Below are 21,799 nucleotides of genomic sequence, written 5' to 3' on the forward strand. Positions count from 1 at the left end.
ATTGGACTAAAACATTGCACACTTTTCAGATTTGGATTACAATAAATAAATATGAAATCAAAACCAATATTGGTCCATTTTTACCATTTTTACAGTGTTTTTACGGTGTTTTATTTAAATTGCATTTCAAATCTGGTAACTCAATTTTGACACAGTTGCAGTTGACCAATCAGACTAAACCTTTGCACACTTTTCAGATTTGGATGACAATACATGAATATGAAATTAAAACAAAGATTGGTCCATTTTTACCATTTTTACAGTGTTTTTACGGTGTTTTATTTAAATTGCATTTCAAATCTGGTAACTCATTTTCCACACAGTTGCAGTTGACCAATCGAACCGAAACTTTGCACACTTTTCATATTTGGATGACAATACATGAATATGGGCCCAATTTTTCCTACAGCCCCCATATAGCGGTACCACCCGATTTCAGGTATTTTGAGCTGTCATTTGGCATTTCCAATGATACAGACATTTCCCCACCAAAAATTGTGAACATAGGTCCAGGTTTTGGTATAAGCCCCTTATAGCGGTACCAACCAATTTCAAGTATTATGAGCATTTTATCTTCATTTTGAGGCCGAATTGGCTGTAACTTGTCATTTTGAGTCCCTAATGGTACAGAAACTTCTCCACTCAGAAACTTCTCCACCAAAAATTATGGACATAAGTGCAGGTTTTGGTATAGCCTTTATATAACGGTACTACACGATTTCAGGCATTTTAAAGTTTTAACTAAATTTTCGGGGTAAATTGAGGCTAAGAGACAAATTATTTCCTAGTTTTAAGTGCATTTCTAAAAAAACACTGAAACTTAATTTTTTAAATTATATTTAATTTATTATTTTTTTTTTTTAAATTGTCAATACAATTTTTCCTTTATACCAGTATGAAATATTTGTTATTTTACCAAAAAAATACTAAATTACATTTTTAAACATTTGTTTTGTTGTTTTTTTTTTTAATTGTTTCACACTGGTATAAAGGAAAAATTGTATTGACAAATTTTAAAAAAATAATAAAATATAGTAATCATTAGGACTTAAAATTTTTGTAGTTTAATACAGAAAAAAAATCAAGAAAATCGAAGGGGTCAATCATTGTTAACCCACTTAAATCCACTGGCCGTTTAAACGCCACCAAAAATGGTTGCAAAAATTGACATAAAACTCGGGTTTTTCGCATATTTTTGTGGGGTTTTTTGCATTTGGTTATAGTAATGTCTATTATATGTCATTCCCTGCTTAAAGGATTTCATTTGATCCATGCATTTCCACGCAATCGGCCTAAAACGCAAGGAACTCAAAAAAATCGACTTTTTTGCAATTTTCGACTTTTGATGAAAATTTCAAATATGCGATAAAAATTTAATCTAAAATGTTACATTCATATAACTTCAGGGATTTGTTAGGGATGTAGTAAAAGTATTTTCTCAATAAAAAACCAAGAGATTGACATGTAAGAATACACCTATATCACCCTTCAAAATTTTCGGTACTTTTAAAAGAAGGCCCGATTGCAGGAAAACTATTCGTTTTAGAGAAAAAAGTTATTTTTTTTTAAGAAATGCTTAGAAAGTCCCAAAAATATAATTTTCATACAAAATGTTAAGTTTTTTCGCAAAAAAAATTCTCGGCGCTAAGTGGGTTAAAATTTGATATTAAATATTAAATCTCGAAAATCGTATCCTAGCCCACTGTGCAAAAGTTGTTTATATTTTTTATTAAAAAGCTCATATAACTATAACATATACAAAAATAGATTTTTTCAAATTGGACCAATATTAAAGAAGTTATGAGCATTTCTTTGCATATAATTTTTACAGAGTTCGACATTTTCAAGGCGAGATATTTCTGGAAGCGTTGGTCCAAAAAATTCTGAAAATACGAGTAAACTAAAATGTTTTGCTGATGAGCAGCACCACCACAGCAAAAAATATAGGAAATCAAAAACCTCATTTTAAAAAAGTGTCCGATTTCACTCAGAAATCCCCATATACTCTTGTAAGCCTAAAGGCTGAGGGTATAATTATGGAATTCCATGATATTTTATAAATTCTGGGGCACTAACTATAGGTTTTGAGTTTATTATTTTAGCAAATATAATACTTTACATACTCTTTTTTACATGTTTGAAAGAAAATAGCTACGTTTTTTATTAATTATTTTATTTTTATTTTTATTAAAATCATTGTTTAGTCCTGTGACCTTATCTAGGCCAGAAGATCAAAACTTTATCTGACAAAACAAAACTCATCAACAATTTTCCAATTTGCGTATCTTGTTTTACAAAATGCGCAGAAGAATTTGTGCGCACACGAGTATCTTAACGTTGTTGAACAATGCACATTCTTCTGAAGACAAATGTTTGATGTCTTGCCTGGGACTTGACTTCAGGCAGTATACATAAGGATAGCGAAATTTATTACCAATCTTTGATATGTAGGAAATCCCTTCCGACCTATCCATACGATACCGTTTTTTTTTTTCATATTTTATTCATGCATTTTCTGGCCACTTCGCAAGTGTACATTGTGACGTATACTATATACAGTTTCCTGCTCTTGTCGCCATTTGTTGTTGATACGCACCATGAAACGTTTGTTTTTAAATATCAGCAATTATGTATTTTATTTACATTTTTATTTTCCCCTATAGCCAACCTAATGTTCATTTCATTTACACTTCAGTATATAAGAAGAAAAACCGATGACTGCAACAACAAAGGCATTGGATGTAGAAGCTTACAGTGTTGCCAACTTTCGTTCATAAAAAATTTGGCGCCAAACACATAAGTAGAGATAGTAAAAATTTTAATTTGGAAAATGAAAAAAAAAATTACCGATTAATACCTCCACAATTTTTACCTCACTCAGTAATAGGTATGTTTCAGAATAAATGTCAATGGCTTGATGTAACCGAAAAGTCGCAAACAGAAATCTGTTAAAAAATCACTTCTCATTTTAAGCTTTCGGTCATTATTTGTATTATGTCTTTGTCTATTAGTCTTTCCATAAGGAAACAGGATAGACTCATAGTTTCTTTTGAGGATATAGATAGCATCAATTTTTTAGTCGATTTAAGGTTGTCCGTCCGTTTCCAACGTACAGGTCGCACTTATTGTCCGATTCGGTTAAAAATATGGGATAATAATTTTGTTTGCCGTAGGAAGAACACTATTGCTTTTGGTGAGAATAGGTTCAGATTTGGATATAGGGAAATATATATTTTCGGGCGATTTTGTGTGTTTGGAGCACCAAAAACGCAATGTTATCCAATTTTGATGAAATTTAAAATGTGTGGCGGAATTTGGTCTAAAAATAAATTTGACAAATTATATTGTAATCGATTGAGATAGAATATAGAGTAACTAAGAATAAAGTCTTAAAAAAATGAACGTGGATCGACAGCTGATTAAAACAATAAAAAATCGGAAAATCTCATATTTTGGGCACATGATGAGAAATAATAAATACTAACTCATCCAAAAAATTATCAAATGGAAAATTTTAGGAATACCCATCAAAGAAAGAAGGGAGATTTTCTGGTTAAAGAATATACAAGACTGAACTGGCTGATGAATATAGCACCCATACACATTTGTGGCCGATTTCATGTATTTGACGCACCAAACACGATATATATACGATTTCAATGAAATTTGGAATATATGACGGAATTTGGTCTAGAAATGAAAGTGCCGTATTATATAGAACAAGTAAAAAAATATCAGTCGACTTTGAATTGAAACTTTCATCTACGGACAAAGCGAATGTACTTATGGTCTTTTCAGAATGTTGTGGCTTTTTGGACATTTGAACTTGCCGACAAAAATGGAGGTACTTGAAGGAATGGACCGACATAGTCCATTATGGAAGTTGATCATATTTTGGGGGTCATATCTTTTCGATTGCCTTAAAGTAAATTTATCTGAAATTTTGTGTGGGAGGTACCCGAAGGAGTAGACAAATATAGTTCATATTCAAACCTGCTCTATATCTTGTAGACATATTAGGATGTGTAAAGCATGGACCAAATCGGTCACTCCATTCAAGAGTTATCGTGCGCACAATTTGTCCGAACATTTTTGAACTTTTGTGGGGGAGGTACCTGAAGGAGTGGACCGATGTAGCTTATCATCGAACTTAATTAAGTTTGGACAAAATATGATGAAGGCCAAATTTTGGACCGAATTGGCAGATCCGTACGAGAGTTATCTTGCGCTCCAACCACCACACACGGTGGGCCTTTTTTTGCAACTTTCAGGCGATTTTCTCAGGAAGTATGAACTTGCCCCTAATGAAAATTGTACCGTCGTATAGGGGGCAGTGAATACAAGTTGCTACAGCAAAAATCAAAGAGATTCGAGAGCAGATCCTAAACTACACTTTTCCGAAAGGAGTGGACCGATTGTCTCCATATTGGAACCTCATCTAAGTCCGCTAGAAATTTTACGATATGCAAAGTATGGACTTCAAGAGTTATCGTGCGCATATATTTTCCGAACATTTTCGAACTTTTGTGGGGGAGGTACCGGCAGGAGTGGACCGAAATAGCCCATCTTCGAACTTAAAAGTTTGGACAAAATATTACGAAAGCCAAATTTTGGACATAATCGGATGATCCGTTCGAGAGTTATCATGCGCTCCAGCCAGACAGACAGTCTCCAAATTGTTTGAAACAGATTTCGTCCAAACATACTTGGGGTCTAAAACAATTTTTTCGATGAGGCACATTTTGCTCGTATGAAAGTGTATATACCCTCGTTAGCATAAATGCTGAGGGTATAAATAGGTTCAAATTTGTATATATATCCGATATACATATATTTTGCATATCACCTCCGGGAATATAATAGGCCACCCCCGATTTTGATTCTTTCCCTACCGGCTTGAAAGTAGTTTCATGCATTTTCGTTTGATGCGTATCGTCAGTCGTTAAATGTCATGCTTAAGTGTTCCATACGCCATTTTTGACTTTTTGAGATACAGGTGGTTTCTAGGGTTTCTGGTATGCTCTTTCAGAATTTTGGTCGGATTTCTCCTATCTGCTCTAATTTCCGACATACTCACGCTTCGACGCCAAAGCTTAAACTTTTTCAAGTTAGGAAATTAACATATTAAAAGCTTTGTGATCCTGCTTCGGTGCCATGATCACAAGGACGAACCGTTCTATGAAAAACCATTACTTTCTGAGATATGGGTCCCACAATGTCTCACTATTTGGGGCTACTCTTTCATATGGATACATATATACCTCCCGAACAAAGGTGTAGCTTAGTCCATGTGTTTAATTAATTTCGGTGGGGGCCACTAGAACATTTTTAAAGAAGAATGTTAAAAATTTTTATGAAAAATTTTCATTTTCGGTTGACCTTATGCCACATGCGTACGTCCCTGCTTCAAGTGGTGTTCGTATAAAATATAAAGGATTATCGATTGTGTTGGCTGGGTCAATTGCATCTGACCGAGTTATGATTAGGCACTGATTATGGTATGTATAATCCATGAACAGCTAAAAATTTAAGTCCAAACTTCCATTTTTTTTTTGCCTACGAAATCCCGTTTTATTTAAATTGTTTTTTAAAAACCATGAAAAAATTAAATGAGGGAAGAGCCACCGTTTCCCTTGTGTGAGTTGATTACGATAGTGTTTAAAATACGGATCGACACAGATGCAAAATTGTGTAAGCCAATACACGCAATAGTATACTCTCATGACAAAAAATTAGAATTATGCATCACTTGAGGACCAGAAACTTTAGAAACTATATAAGCAAAAACAGTCAAACTAATATATCAGTTATTGATATATTACACATTCATTTATTGACCACAAGCTATTATCACCTGTTACAAGGGCAACCCTATTCAAGTATATATAGAAAAAGAAAGAAACAAATACATGTAACTCATAATATTTGCCGCTATCAATTCTCAAGGAATTTTGTTTCTTAAAGTTTTAGATGAAATGAGAAAAATAAACATTTATTTTCATTTCCTTCTTCTCCAACACTATATGTTTACTTCATAAATACATATGTATGTATATACATATTTTTTATATATAAAATATTTCCATGTGTGTAAGAATGTATATGTATTAAAAATCATTTACATCCGCATAAATTCGCTACATACTTGTAGAGGGCGTTTGAGTAGTTCGTTAAGGATTTCGCTTGTTGTTGGTGTTGGGTATGAGTGAGTGCAACGAATGCCACAACGAAGGCAACGGTGATGGTGTCGATGATGATGATGACGATGACGAAGACGAAAACTATGACGATGACTATCTCTAGTATAGAATGACAACAACAACAAAAGTGGTGCATACCAACACATGCTACAGCTCCTTAGTATACAATGATTTTTTGTTTGTTTATATATTTGTGTGTTTCACTTTATATACATGTACAACTATAGTATAGACTAGTAAAACCGGAAGCTGACGAAAAATTCCAAAAGCCGATGCTTGAAGTGCGCTTGTTGCAACAACAGTTACAGAAGCGTTTGCAACTACTGCCACTACTGGGCAGAATCTTGGTCCCATGTGTAAAGAAGCGGGATAAAAAATATTCAAGTAGTGGAATAAGAAGGAGAAGAAGAGGAAGCATAAACGAACGAGCGAACATATAAACTTTAGCTGGAAAACAAGAGGCAACATTCATTCGTTCGTTTACCCAACCCTTTTATTCGTTATGTTTGTGTTTTTGTTTTTGTTGCTTCGTTTGGTTCACTAACTACTGCTCCCGCGCTTCTTAGGGGCAACTAACACATTTTAGCGCGCTCTATTGACTGAGAAAAAGCAATGCAATGCCGCAGCAACAACAACACGAACAGCACGAGGGTTGCCTTCGTTAGAACCACAGCTAGCTTTTTGTTTTTGCACAACATTTTTTTGTTTCTAGGAGTCTGGTTAGAGAACGCATGTGTATATTAAGCTAGGCACGTGTTATGTTGTTTGTGTTTTACAGGGTACATGCTTTTTATTTTGGCATTTTAATGGAAAAGTATTTTTTAATTTAAAAAATATTTGTCGTAATTTTAACCACTTTATTATTGTTTGTATTTTTACTTCCTTAGACTGAGGGGTGTGCGAGGAGAATTCCCATGTTCAATAACATTTTGAAATTTATTTTTTTGCTTGAGATTTTTTATTTTTTGGGAATTTCATTTCATTTTACGAAATGTGAGTTGATTGCAATTGTTTGGGCACAAAACTTATATATTTTTCGTTTGGTTTTGGAATACATTTTGCGGTTGTTAGAATTTTGTTAATTTTGAAGTATGTTCCTGTGTGTAAGTGAGTGCTGCGTGTGGGTTTTGTGAGCAAAAAGGAAAAGTTTTTGCGGTATACTCTTAGCTTTTGCAATGTTCTTCTGCTGTTCCGTTTACTTTTGTGAACATCAAATTTCGCAATAGTTGTTGTTGTTGTTGCTGTTTTTGTTTTTAGTTTATTTAGTTATGTTTTATTCATGTTCAAAATCCATGTCTAACTAATTAGTGTGTGTGTGCGGGGGTTTGAAAGTGAGACGTGTTGCTGCTGCTGTTATGTTTTGGGATGCTGTTAAAGTTTTAAACAAAAACTTCTTTTATTAGATGAACTAATATTTATCTGTCAAACAAAAAAAAAAAACATTAAATGAGGAGCGTGTCTACATTGACGTAGTTTTTGAAGTTAAATGAGAATATATTTTTGAGAGTCAGGGGCTATGAAGATCAAGGCAAAGAATCGTCTGTGTATTTGAGAATAAATACTTATAAAATTTGAAATTAATGGATTAATGGACATATGAATTAGTTCTTTGATTTGAGATGTGAAGAGAATACATAATGCAAGTTATAACCATTGGCCTCAGATTTAAAGTAGAGGTCCACTTACAAAGAATCTAATACATAGGGTGTTACTTGTGGTGTATTACGGTGAGATCGGAAATTGAAAAAGGAACTGGAAAAGCTGTGCATATGAAATTTTTTTACATAAATAAATAATTTAATTGATACATCAAGTAATAAATTGATTAATGGAATCTTATCTAATTGTGGACGCTCAGAACAATACGCTAAGTTTTTTTTTACATTTTGTGGGATAATATAATTACCCAGCAAATATTCGAATCCGCTGGCACATAGCGTGTGTGCCCGACTACAAATCCTGGGATTGTGTGCTCAAAGCTCGCCGTCGGCACGCGCGTTTTTTGTTAAAAATATAAAAAACAAGTAAGAACGGCGCTAAGTTCGGCCAGTCCGAACTCCAGCACGGCTGTATTGAAGCAAAATGGAACAATTAGTTTCCCTTCGTTTATGAAGAAGACTAAATACCGAATTTCAGAAATTTCGGTAAAACAATGTGGCTAACCTTCAAAATACCGAAATTCGGGAGGAACCGTTTTATGGGGCTATATCAAAACTTAGATATATACCGACAAATTTCTAGCGGAAAGTTTTTAGACTCGAAGAAGACTAAATACCAAATTTCCGATATTTCGCCAAGATAATCAAGAGGTACGCTGCTATGGCGGATATAGAAAGACGCGGACCTATACTCATATTTATCTTCCGGTGGTATATTGATGTTACAACCTTCAGAATCATGAAAATCGGGAGGTATCGTCCTTTGAGGGCTGTATCGAAACGTGAACCTATGCAGACGAACTTCAATCGGAAATGTTTTTACCTTCAACTTTGACTAAATACTAAATTTCAGTCATTTCGATGGGTTGTTGTGGACACAACCTTAAAAATACCGAAAATCTGGAGGTACCGTTCTATGGGGGCTATATGAAGGCGTAGATCCGTACGGACAAATTTCAGGTGGAAAGTTTTATACCACTAACGAAGACTAAATACAAAATTTCAGCCATTTCGCTGGAATATGGAGGCCAAGCCATTTCGATGGATTATTGTGGCCATAACCTTCAAAATACCGAAAATCAGGGGGTACCGTTCTATGGGGGCTATATTAAGGCGTAGACCAGTACTGAAAAATTTCCGGTTAGGAATGTTTTGTACCTCTCACGAAGACTTAATACCAAATTTCAGGTATTTCGGAGCAATTTTGAGGCCATAACCCTAAAAATACCGAAAATCGGCAGGTACCGGCTACATGAAGGCGTAGACCTATACCGACAAATTCCATATGGAATATTTTATATTCCAAATGAAGACTAAACACTAACTTTCAGCCATTTCGGTAGAATATTGAGGCCACAACCTTAAAAATACTGGAAATCTGGAGGTACCGTTCTATGGGGGCTATAAGAAGGCGAGGACCTTTACCGACAACTTTCATATAGAACGTTTAGTACCCCAAATGAAGACATAATACCAACTTTCAGCCATTACGGTGGAATATTGAGGCCACAACCTTTAAAGTACTGGAAATCTGGAGGTACGTTCTATGGGGGCTATATGGAGGCGTGGACCCATACCAACAAAATTCTGGGGGAAAGTTTTATAACTCCACCGAAGACTAAGTACTAAATTTCAGCCAGTTCCAGCCACAACCTTCAGAATTACGAAAATCGGGAGGTACCGTTCTATGGGGGCTATATCGAAACGTCGACCTATACCTTCAAATTTCAGGTGTAAAGTTTTATACCCCCAAAGAAGACAACGAAGACATTTCGGTGTGATAATGAGGCTAAAACCTTCAAAATACCGAAAATCGGGTGGTACAGTTCTATGGGGGCTATATCAAGACGTGGACCGATATAGCCCATTTGCAAATACCAAACATCCTAGGAGTAACAGAAACTTCTATACCAAATTACAAAGCTCCGATGAATATTTCGATGTGTTACAAACGGAATTAGGATGGAGGGTATAATAAAATAAAATAAAATAAAATAAAATAAAATAAAATAAAATAAAATAAAATAAAATAAAATAAAATAAAATAAAATAAAATAAAATAAAATAAAATAAAATAAAATAAAATAAAATAAAATAAAATAAAATAAAATAAAATAAAATAAAATAAAATAAAATAAAATAAAATAAAATAAAATAAAATAAAATAAAATAAAATAAAATAAAATAAAATAAAATAAAATAAAATAAAATAAAATAAAATAAAATAAAATAAAATAAAATAAAATAAAATAAAATAAAATAAAATAAAATAAAATAAAATAAAATAAAATAAAATAAAATAAAATAAAATAAAATAAAATAAAATAAAATAAAATAAAATAAAATAAAATAAAATAAAATAAAATAAAATAAAATAAAATAAAATAAAATAAAATAAAATAAAATAAAATAAAATAAAATAAAATAAAATAAAATAAAATAAAATAAAATAAAATAAAATAAAATAAAATAAAATAAAATAAAATAAAATAAAATAAAATAAAATAAAATAAAATAAAATAAAATAAAATAAAATAAAATAAAATAAAATAAAATAAAATAAAATAAAATAAAATAAAATAAAATAAAATAAAATAAAATAAAATAAAATAAAATAAAATAAAATAAAATAAAATAAAATAAAATAAAATAAAATAAAATAAAATAAAATAAAATAAAATAAAATAAAATAAAATAAAATAAAATAAAATAAAATAAAATAAAATAAAATAAAATAAAATAAAATAAAATAAAATAAAATAAAATAAAATAAAATAAAATAAAATAAAATAAAATAAAATAAAATAAAATAAAATAAAATAAAATAAAATAAAATAAAATAAAATAAAATAAAATAAAATAAAATAAAATAAAATAAAATAAAATAAAATAAAATAAAATAAAATAAAATAAAATAAAATAAAATAAAATAAAATAAAATAAAATAAAATAAAATAAAATAAAATAAAATAAAATAAAATAAAATAAAATAAAATAAAATAAAATAAAATAAAATAAAATAAAATAAAATAAAATAAAATAAAATAAAATAAAATAAAATAAAATAAAATAAAATAAAATAAAATAAAATAAAATAAAATAAAATAAAATAAAATAAAATAAAATAAAATAAAATAAAATAAAATAAAATAAAATAAAATAAAATAAAATAAAACAAGTAAAAAAGTATCAGTCAGCGTTGCTGACAGAGATATACCCTCAGCCTGTGTATATTGAAACATTTTTTTCCCAAAAACGTATGTATTTAGGGGGTTTTAAAAATTTTGGATGTATGAACCGACAAAAATGTTGATTAGGATTAAAAATCAAAAGTTTTGCGGAGGAGATACTTAAAGGAATGGATCGACATCGACCATTATGGAAGTGGATCTCCAGCCACTACATATGTTGCCATAGGGGTTTTTTACACCCATCGGGCTGTTTGCTCAAGAAGTATGGACTTGCCCCTGAAAAAATTTTATGATCGTGATTAAGGCAGCGAACGCAAGTTGCTTCAACAAAAATCAATGTGATTCGATTGCAGGTCTTAAAGTGAACTTATCCGAAATTTTGTGTGGGAGGTACCGGATGGAGTGGACAAATACAGTTCATATTTGAACCTGATCTTAAGTATGTACCAATTCGGCCACTCCCTTCAAGAGTTAACGTACGAACAATATTTCCGAACATTTTTGAACTTTTGTGGGGGAGGTACCTGAAGGAGTGGACCGATATGGCTTATCTTCGATGTTTGGACAAAATATTACTAAGGCCAAATTTTGGACCGAATCGGCAGATCCATTCGAGAGTTATCTTGCGCTCCAACCACCTCACACGGTGTCATAGGGTTTTTTTTGCAACTTTGGGGCTATTTTCTCAGGAAGTGTGATTTTGCCCCTGATGAAACTTGTACCGTCGTATAGGGGGCAGTGAATACAAGTTGCTAAAACAAAAATCAAAGCGATTCTTGAGCAGGTCCTTAACTGAACTTATCCCAAATTTTGTGTGGGAGGTACCCGAAGGAGTGGACCGATTGAGTCTATATTGGAAACTCATCTAAGTTCATTACACATTACATTACACATTACTTTTCACGATTTTCAAAGTATGAACCAAATCGGTTACTCCCTTCAAGAGTTATCGTACGTACAAATTTTCTGAACATTTTCGAACTTTTGTGGGGGAGGTACCGGAAGCAGTGGACCGATATAACTCATCTTCGAACTTAAACTAAGTTTTGACAAAATATTACGAAAGTCAAATTTTGGATCGAATTGATTGATCCGTTCGAGAGTTATCGTGCGCTCCAGCCAGCCAGACAGACAGACGGACGGGCATTGCTCAATCGACTCCAAATTGTCTGAAACACTTTTCGTCCAAACATACTTGGGGTCTAAAACCATTATTTCGATGAGGCACATTTTGCCCGTATGAAAGTGTATATGGGAAATGTTGCCAATTATTTCATATTCCATTTCCAAAAAATTGATTTTTTTCTTTTCGCGCTACATTAAAGATTTTTGGTACATAGGTTAAGAAAAAATTCCCCAGTACAAATCCGCTCGCGAGCAAATTTTTGGTTGTTGCGGACAAATGTTATCGCGGTTTTACTTCTGCTTTAAAAAAAATTATTACAAAAACGATAATTATTTTATTGAGCACAATTGTCACTAAAAAGTTATCATGAAGTGACGTCATTAAGTAGATTGCATAATATTTGTAAAATGTTACTCAGCATTCGCGGTATTTACAAAAAATTGACAAAATCTTAAATGTAATCCGAATTTTTTGAAAATATAGGTCCATTTACCCTTAAAAAATTACAAAAAAATAACAGTTTTAAATAAAGACTCCACGCGGAATCAAATGAGACCAAACTTATAATCATCAGGATAGTATTTATAGCCAAAATAAGCATATATTTGTGTTACAAAAAACAAACTTTGGTTTGGAATAATAGTTTTCACACGCATTCTAGAGTTGAAAATATTGGAAAAATTCTATAGGAGTAATTCTTTTATTTTTCTTGAAACTCCCAAGAAAATGGGCGAATTTGGCTTTATCTAAATTCACATAGAAGGTTTCCCATTGAGGAAATTTATCGGGTTGATGAAATAAATCATTAGACTTCTTAAACGGAAATAGAGTACAAATAAACCGCTTTAACTTATATGCATTATTAAAATATGTGTAAATCGCGTTATTATCAAAATCGTTTTGTCCGCATGTGATTTTCATGTACAGCAAGACCATATCTTTTAATTTGTATATATTTTTCGAAATAAAACTTGGACGCTTAGATGTAGCATCGGCTGCAGCTTTATTTAGTCCTGATGTCTGAAACCCGGAACAGGTTACGTAAAATCTGTTCATGCATTTCTTACACATGGGTTGATCATTGCTTCAGTAGTCAATTGTTTCGCGCTAATGATTTCGTAGAACAATCACCTGAATTATCTATACAAATTACCTTGGAAAAAAGATTGCTCAGGGGGACGGATTAATGTTAATCCATTTTTGGATTAAATGAAAAAAATATATTTTTGGTCACCCTAGCGTATGGTAATATTGGGCGGCTTTGCCACTGAGACACCTACGCCAGCCCCAATTTTCTCGAAAACTACATGTGTAGGAAAAATTCGTTAAAGGGAAAATAGCGAGTTTAACAAAGCTCTATTATCTCCCAGCAGTTTGTATTTATGTCATAGATATGATTGCGAATGTGCCCGGGTATTCCGAAAAAATCATGGCACTTATATTTTGTGATACATTCTATACCTTTGTGATAACAAAAAATTATCTTATGAAATTGATACAGTCGTTTTTTTCCTTTTAAACTAAATTTTTGTATGATCGACCCCACCTAGTAAGTCATTTTTTGCAAACTTTAATATTTATTTACAAAACTCAAAGACCTTTCGCTCCCTCTTTTTGACCTTTCACAAACAACAACATAAAAAATTACATTTTACATAAATGTCATCAACGAAAATTTTAATTGAAATTTATTTTGTTACATTTGTTTCTTTTTCCACTATATACAAACATTTGTATGTTTATGTGTATGTCTATGCAAACACTTTGTAACCAAATGTATTCTGTTTTTAATTTGATTTTCTTTGTTGGAGGGGTTTTTTTCTGAAATAAATATAACTTTGGTATGGTATTTTTATATAGTGTCAAATACATATGAACGAATGTTTTGCAAGCCACAGATCTACAGATATTGTTTCCTGTGAATAGTATTTAGGTTGTAACATTCATGGAATACCATATGCATTTTACACCTGCTGTTTTACTATATATATATATATATATATATATATATATATATATATATATATATATATATATATATATACGAATGAATGGCGAACAAAAAACAAACTATTTGCAATTTCATTAAAAACTCACAACGAAATGTCACTGTCAGTATATCTGTATATTTGTTTGTTTGTGGTCTATATTGCAGACAATCGTACAATCGTTCAAATAGGTATTCATTTGTAAACTGATTTTATTCGTTGAATGTTTGCCTTTTTTGCATGTGTTCTTTTTGTGTGGAAAACTATGCAATAAAATCAAATGCATTTCAAATCAAATAAAGCGATTTTCAAGGTGACAAACATTCAAATTTTATTGAAGTTAATTATGTTAACTTTTATTGGAAATTGAAGGATATAATTTCAAAAGGTAATGTAATGAATTTGAATTTTTTAAGCATATTTGTAATTAAGGTCACGTTTTTTATATGGGGTTGATTTGAAAAGGCAAGTGGATGACCAAGGAAGGGCAGAAATGCTTACGATTATATCCAAGGAAGGGATATGAACTTTTGTTTTAATAAATAAACAAATAGGTAGGTAGATAGATAGATAGATAGATAGATAGATAGATAGATAGATAGATTGATAGATTGATAGATTGATAGATTGATAGATAGATAGATAGATAGATAGATAGATAGATAGATAGATAGATAGATAGATAGATAGATAGATAGATAGATAGATAGATAGATAGATAGATAGATAGATAGATAGATAGATAGATAGATAGATAGATAGATAGATAGATAGATAGATAGATAGATAGATAGATAGATAGATAGATAGATAGATAGATAGATAGATAGATAGATAGATAGATAGATAGATAGATAGATAGATAGATAGATAGATAGATAGATAGATAGATAGATAGATAGATAGATAGATAGATAGATAGATAGATAGATAGATAGATCGATAGATAAATAAATAAATACTTACTTACTTAGTTGGCCCATTACAGAACATTTGTTCCATAGACCGAACTAAGAAAAGATCTCCATTCCTCTCTGTTTTTCGCTTGACTTTTTGGAATACCGCGCCTTTCCATTTCTTCATCCACTTGTGTGCTCCATCGAAGCTTAGGCCTGCCGATTCTGCGTGCACCGCCATGTGGCATGTATTCATACGCCTTTTTAGCGGGTTCATCATCGCTCATTCTCATGATATGGCCTAGCCAACGCAATCGTTGCATCTCGATACGTTTAACTATATGCATGTCTTTGTATAGCTTATAATAAATAAATAAAATAAAATAAAATAAAATAAAATAAAATAAAATAAAATAAAATAAAATAAAATAAAATAAAATAAAATAAAATAAAATAAAATAAAATAAATAAAATAAAATAAAATAAAATAAAATAAAATAAAATAAAATAAAATAAAATAAAATAAAATAAAATAAAATAAAATAAAATAAAATAAAATAAAATAAAATAAAATAAAATAAAATAAAATAAAATAAAATAAAATAAAATAAAATAAAATAAAATAAAATAAAATAAAATAAAATAAAATAAAATAAAATAAAATAAAATAAAATAAAATAAAATAAAATAAAATAAAATAAAATAAAATAAAATAAAATAAAATAAAAAAAAATAGAATAAAATAAAAAAAAAAAAAATAAAATAAAATAAAATAAATATATACAAAAAATAAATAAAAAATTACAGAAATGAAAAAGCGGGAGGTGAAAAAATGGATGGATGTAAAGGAGCCAGAATGAAGTGCATTAATTCTACCAAATAAATAAACAAATACACATATACAATATTTTATATTAAAAACAATTTTTATTTATTTTTTTCAGGTATGTTCAACTATAATTACTTTGTTTATAACAACAATGGTGAGTAAGGCAACATTGTTTTAAGGAATATATCACAAACATATATAATAATAATATTGCTTAGCTAGTTTTAGGAAAGTGATCTTGTGAAATATTTCAATTATCATTAATATAATATTAGAAAAATGAATTACTGGTACGAACGGGAGTTTTCCGTTTTTTTTAGCGACGAAAAAAATAATTTCTGGTACCAACGCACAGTGGTCCCACTTGTATGGAATAGAGTGCCAAAAATAGTTCTAATCGACCTACCGCCTCCAAATTTTAAACGTAGGTTTATAACAAGCCAAAAAGATAGAAAACGATTTTTAGTGGATGTAGGTCCATATTTGGGTATAGCTCCCATAGAAAGGTACCGCCCGATTTGTAGTATTTTGACGATTTTGGCCAAATTAACCAACTGATTTGGATGTTATTTTGCATTTTGAGTTCTGAGTGAATAAACTACATCCTTGCAAAAAATATGCAATGTAGGTCCACGTTTAGGTATAGCCGCTATATAAATGTACCCTCAGATTTTCGGTATTTTGACAATTTTAGCAAAATTTTCCACCTGATTTGGCTGTAATTTGGCATTTTTAGTTCTGAGTGAACCAAATACCTCCATGCAAAAAATGGTCAATGTCGGTCTACGTTTAGGTATAGCCCCCATATAAACGTACCTCCCGAATTTCGGAATTTTGACGATTTTACGGGCGTGGTGTAAGAGGAATAACTTAGCGGGTGGCAGATGGGGACAGCTGGACTTTTTTTAATCGTAAACTAGAGACTTTCCCCTGCATTCTAAAAAAAATTTCGAGACTCACAAATGCTCACAACATTAGTAAAACTCACCATAAATTAATAGTAATTATATTAAAAATAGCAGAAAAAGTCATTTATTAAGAATTTATTTTTAATGAAGTTAGAAAAGGACTATGAATTTGTTTTTTTGTAAAAACATTGCCAATGCCATCACCTATAAGCTTAATTTTGAAAATTGCACATTTACCTCTCCAATTTTTTATAATTTTACGCATAACCTATGAATGCATTGCGGATGTATTTTTCGATTTTATGGCCTTACATACAAATCACAACTTCTTCGACTTAACTTGGCGTATAACCGCTGTAAATTTACAAAAATAAGGCTGGATTTTAAAAATTTGATATGTTTAGAGAATATTTATTTCAATCGCAATAAAATTTGTCACCATCAATTTTTCGATTTTTGTCCACGGGCGGAACCACTGTGCAACGGGAGTTTTCCCTTTTTAGCGACGCTATTTCCTCATCCATATTAATAAAGTCCATTTGCAATTAATATTTTAAACGCAACAAAATATCCCCATCACCCAAAGCTAATGGTACACTCGAAGAGTCTTTTTTTATTTTTTACTTTTTTCTTTCTTTTTCATTATTTTCTAAAGCCTCACAAACAAACCCAAACTAAGCCAGTCATTCGCCATGTTTCAATAATGAATAAATAATTGAGACATTTTAGAATTAAATTTAATTTACAAAATCACTTTGTAATGCCCGAGGGTAAGAAATTGGTTTATGTATAGAAATTTGTTATTTGTCATGTAATGATATTTTCAAAATCAACATCCATCCCCTGCCACCACGAGCATCGTATAAAAGCTTTGTAACAAATTTTAAAATAAATAACATTATAAGCACACGAAACAACAACAACAAAAAAGGTTCAGTCATCTTGTTAGGTAGGAAAATTGTTTTCTTTAAGATTTTTTTTTCTCTTTTTTCCACACAAATCAGTGTAAGAAGCAAAACAATTTACTAAGGCCAAAGGAAAAAAAATACAAAAATGCTTTTAAATTTAAATAGTAACATTTTTTTTTTCTTATAAGAAAACAATAATTTCTTCTTGTTGGCAGGGTCATTTGGGTGATGGGGAGAGCGAAGGGGAGGGAGATTGGTTGCCTTGCAATGTGGACATGTTACCACCACTAAATCATTTAACAGTCAAGTATGTTCTTTGGCTCTAAATAGCATTTCATCATCATTTCAATTTGTTGAACATGAATCCTATGTCAGTACACGATGAAAGCCTCTAAATAAAATAATAGCATAACAATTCACTCACTCCCCCACTTCTACTTCCCGTAACAATATTCTCTTTGTGGTAGCATTCAATGAAACCAAACAAAAAAATAGAAAACTTTATTCAATAGACAAAAGCCATGCCAAAGAAGAAATCTATAGCTGCCTGGCTGTAGCAGAATAAAAGGTATGACAGGCAAAAAAGAGAAAAAATCTGAAATATTTATTATATGAACACATCAAATAAATCAATTCACCCAAATACTTAACACACACACACACATGTTACAAGTGTGAGGGTATGAGTTCTGTGATTTGTTGCTTCTTTGTTTGAATGTGTATGGGCAAATGAAACGTCCGCCTGAAAGCAACAGAGGATAGCTTGTTTGAGCATCATACAGCCACGGATTGGGTAATAATTATATATATCGAGGGTTTGAGGTTCAACAAATACAATTTGGACAGTATTTCCTGAAATATGTGTGACAGATATTTAAATTTATTCTAAAGACTCCGAAGAAATTGTTTCCAAAATATTATTCCTAAAAAATCTTACCTTAGACCATAGCAAAGCAGGGGATTTTATACAGCGAGCAACGGTCCGAGCGCTTCAGGAGAACATACAGTTTATCGGTAGAGGATACAATGGCTACCAGATAAGTTTCGGGCCTAAGCAACACTATGTGTTGCTTTACAGTTTCGATTGGTTTACTCGTGTCGATTGGTGTAAAGATTTTTTTTGAAAAATACGATCGCGTTGCTTCCATAGACGTTTTAAAAATTTCACAGGTCGCAAATCATGATCGTCTGTTTCTTCGGAAAATCTTGCCAGGTGGCGACTATTCCTCTTGAGCAACGTAGGACGGTTAATTATAATGGTACAGCATATTTTGTTTATCTAAAGTCTTCGGAGAAATTCGAAAAACGAACAAAAGAAGACGAATCACTGTGCACCATGAAAATGAAAGTTTTCACACATCGCTCAAACCAGCGCATTTTTGACCAGTCAAAACGTGAAACCGATGGGACATTACACAGTACGGACTTTTTATTCCCGCACCTGAAGAAAAAAGCGTGGTCAACGATTTTCGTCGCTATAAAATGCTGTTGAAGGGTCTCGATGTAAGTAGAAAAAGTGTTCGAAAATTAGTTTGAGGGCATGAAAAAGTGTAAAACCATTTCTGATGATAAATATTCGCGTTTTCATTATATGGTAGGGGAAGTGTTATAACATCATCGAAATATTAAGCAACTTATTAAAACTGCCATTGGGTGCCACTGTGGTGCAATGGTTAGCATGCCCGCCTTGAGCGCAGAATGCTACATAGGCAAAAAACCCCTATGCGTAGGCTTGGTTTACATTTCCTGAATGTTTTCTCTATAAGTGGTGTTTTAAGACTTGGCTCTGCGCTCATTGATACGACAAAAGTCTCCCCTTTTCCTTCAAGGGATGTTCATGGGCAATAGTTTTTTTTATAGCTGCCATGAAACTGGACACGAGTTCTGTAGCGGTTGTGTAGTTATCAGGATTCTTAAATATATCGTCTCTATTATTTTGAAATGAAAGACATTTATCGATTTGTTGGACGGGCCATCCACCGAGGAGAAAACATCTACTAAACGTAGGGGATTAAGCACGGTCGGCTATAAAGAGCTGTTGGTACTAGAATGTAGTAGTCGTGTCAAATGACTTGGATTAGGTGGGCCTGCTGATGAAACTCTGCTTCGTGTACTCGTGTTGATGACACTCTAATTACTGTAGTCGAGTTGTATATACTCAGCCTGGTGTAGTCGGGTTGAAGCGACTCAGTATGGCGTAGTCGTTTTAATGACAACGGCATTGGTGTAATCGTGTTGAAGCGAATCCGCTTGGTGTAGTCTGGTTGATGTTACTCGGCTTGTTGAAGTCGGGTTGCAGTGACTCTGCTTGGTGCAATGGGGAAGCGGGTTGAAGCGACCCGACTTGGTGTAGTCGTGTTGATGACACTCAGCGTGGTCGTGGTGTTGTTGATACTCAGCTTGGGGTAGTCGGATTGAAGCAACTTGACTTGATGTAGTTCAATGACACCCGCCTTGGTATAATCTTCTTGAAGCGGCTTGGTTTGGTGTAGACTGGTTGATGTTACTCGGTTTAGTGTAGTCGGTTTGAAGCGACTCGGCTTGGTGTAATCGGGTTACTGATACTCGGTTTTTTGTTGTCTAATACTCGCTACCTACAGGGGGAGTTGACACAGGTATATCAGTCGCCTCGCTGGGGTCATTAGGATAATTCCGCCTGGAAAGATAAGAGACGATCGTATTAAGCTTGAAGCGAATGAATCACATAAGCGAACAAATCTCGAAAGTGAACGGATCACAGGAACGGAAGCTTGAAGCGAATGAATCGCATAAGCGAACAAATCGCTGAAGTGAACGGATCGCAGGAAGCAAACCGATAACGCCCAGCGAACGGATTACAGGAATCGAACGAATCGCAGAAACAAAGCCTTGGATTCGTACAAGTTAATACGACTGTCACAACTCAACTTCGTTAGTACTAGGCGCCACTTCAATACTTGACAAATAAATTGAGAGGTTCCCAGTGGTCACAAAATTTCTCCACCAAAAATTGTAACGGTTTTTGATGAGTTTATGAACAATATAACTATTGAACTTTCTGTAATATTATATTTAAGGTTCCCGGTGGTCACTAAACTTCTCCCCCAAAAATTGTCAACGTGCGTCGTTGATGTAGCCGCCATCTAATGTTACCTCCGAATTGTTGGAATTTTTAGGATTGTACCAGAATTATTTGGTCTCAAAATATTTCTAACAAAAATTGTCAACATAAGTCCACGGATAACGGTACCTCCTGATTTAAGGTATTTTTTTGATTTAAGCAGCATATTTTGCTCGAAATAGAAAAAATCTCCAACAAAATTTGTCAACATAAGTCCATTTGATTGTATAGCCCCGATACGATGTTACCTCCGAATTTTTCGTATTTTGAAGATTTTAGCAACATTGTTTATCCGCACTTGCTGTAATTTACTTCCAGATTCCTCAAGAACAAGCCGAACTCCGACCGACCGACCAACCTCTCCAAACTTCGGAACAACCTCCTCTGGACCTCCAACCACCCTCTCCGAACTTCGGAACAACCTCCTCTGGAACTCCTACCACCCTCTCCGAACTTCGGAATAACCTCCTCTGGACCTCCGACCACCCTCCTCCGAACTTCGGAACAACCTCCTCCGGACCTCCGACCACCCTCTCCGAACTTCGGAACAACCTCCTCTGGACCACCGACCACCCTCTCCGAACTTCGGAACAACCTCCTCTGGACCTCCGACCACCCTCCTCCGAACTTCCGAACAACTTGCTCTTTCCATATTCAGTCCACAGAAACATCAAAACCTTTTAGCTACTACACACGCAACAACACACAAACAGCAAAACAAATATTTTTTTTTCACTTGATTTTACTCTTCGAGCAAACTCGTACTCTATTTCGAGTATTTTCACTCGCACTCTTATTTTTAAACCAAGAGTAGTCGCGAGTGCTCCCAAATAAAACAAAAGAGTGGAGGATAAACTTCTTGTAAAACTCGTCACTCGCGAGTAAAAACGAGCAAATCGGAGCTCTGCTATTCTTATAATACAGTATTTTTTTCTGTGTATTTTTGCTCTTTTTCGTTCGGGGTATTCAGATTTTATTTAGAGGTTGAATAGTTT

The 21,799-nt window shown here is 32.6% G+C and overlaps 1 protein-coding gene across 5 annotated transcripts in view; it reads left to right on the plus strand.

Moving 5' to 3' along the window:
• trv (trivet) overlaps positions 1–21,799 on the plus strand; it is a 341,295-nt gene that overhangs the window by 95,898 nt on the left and 223,598 nt on the right. The window contains exon 3 of one of the 5 annotated variants that reach the window (XM_073959929.1): positions 16,004–16,042. The exons of the other annotated variants lie outside the window; for them this stretch is intronic. Coding sequence (XP_073816030.1) covers positions 16,004–16,042 — 39 coding nt within the window. The remainder of the gene's footprint in view (positions 1–16,003; positions 16,043–21,799) is intronic. 5 annotated transcript variants of the gene reach the window in all.

The sequence above is a fragment of the Musca autumnalis genome, unplaced genomic scaffold (genome assembly GCF_047663935.1).
Source record: "Musca autumnalis isolate F117 unplaced genomic scaffold, ASM4766393v1 scaffold_1, whole genome shotgun sequence".
Lineage (NCBI taxonomy): Eukaryota > Metazoa > Arthropoda > Insecta > Diptera > Muscidae > Musca > Musca autumnalis.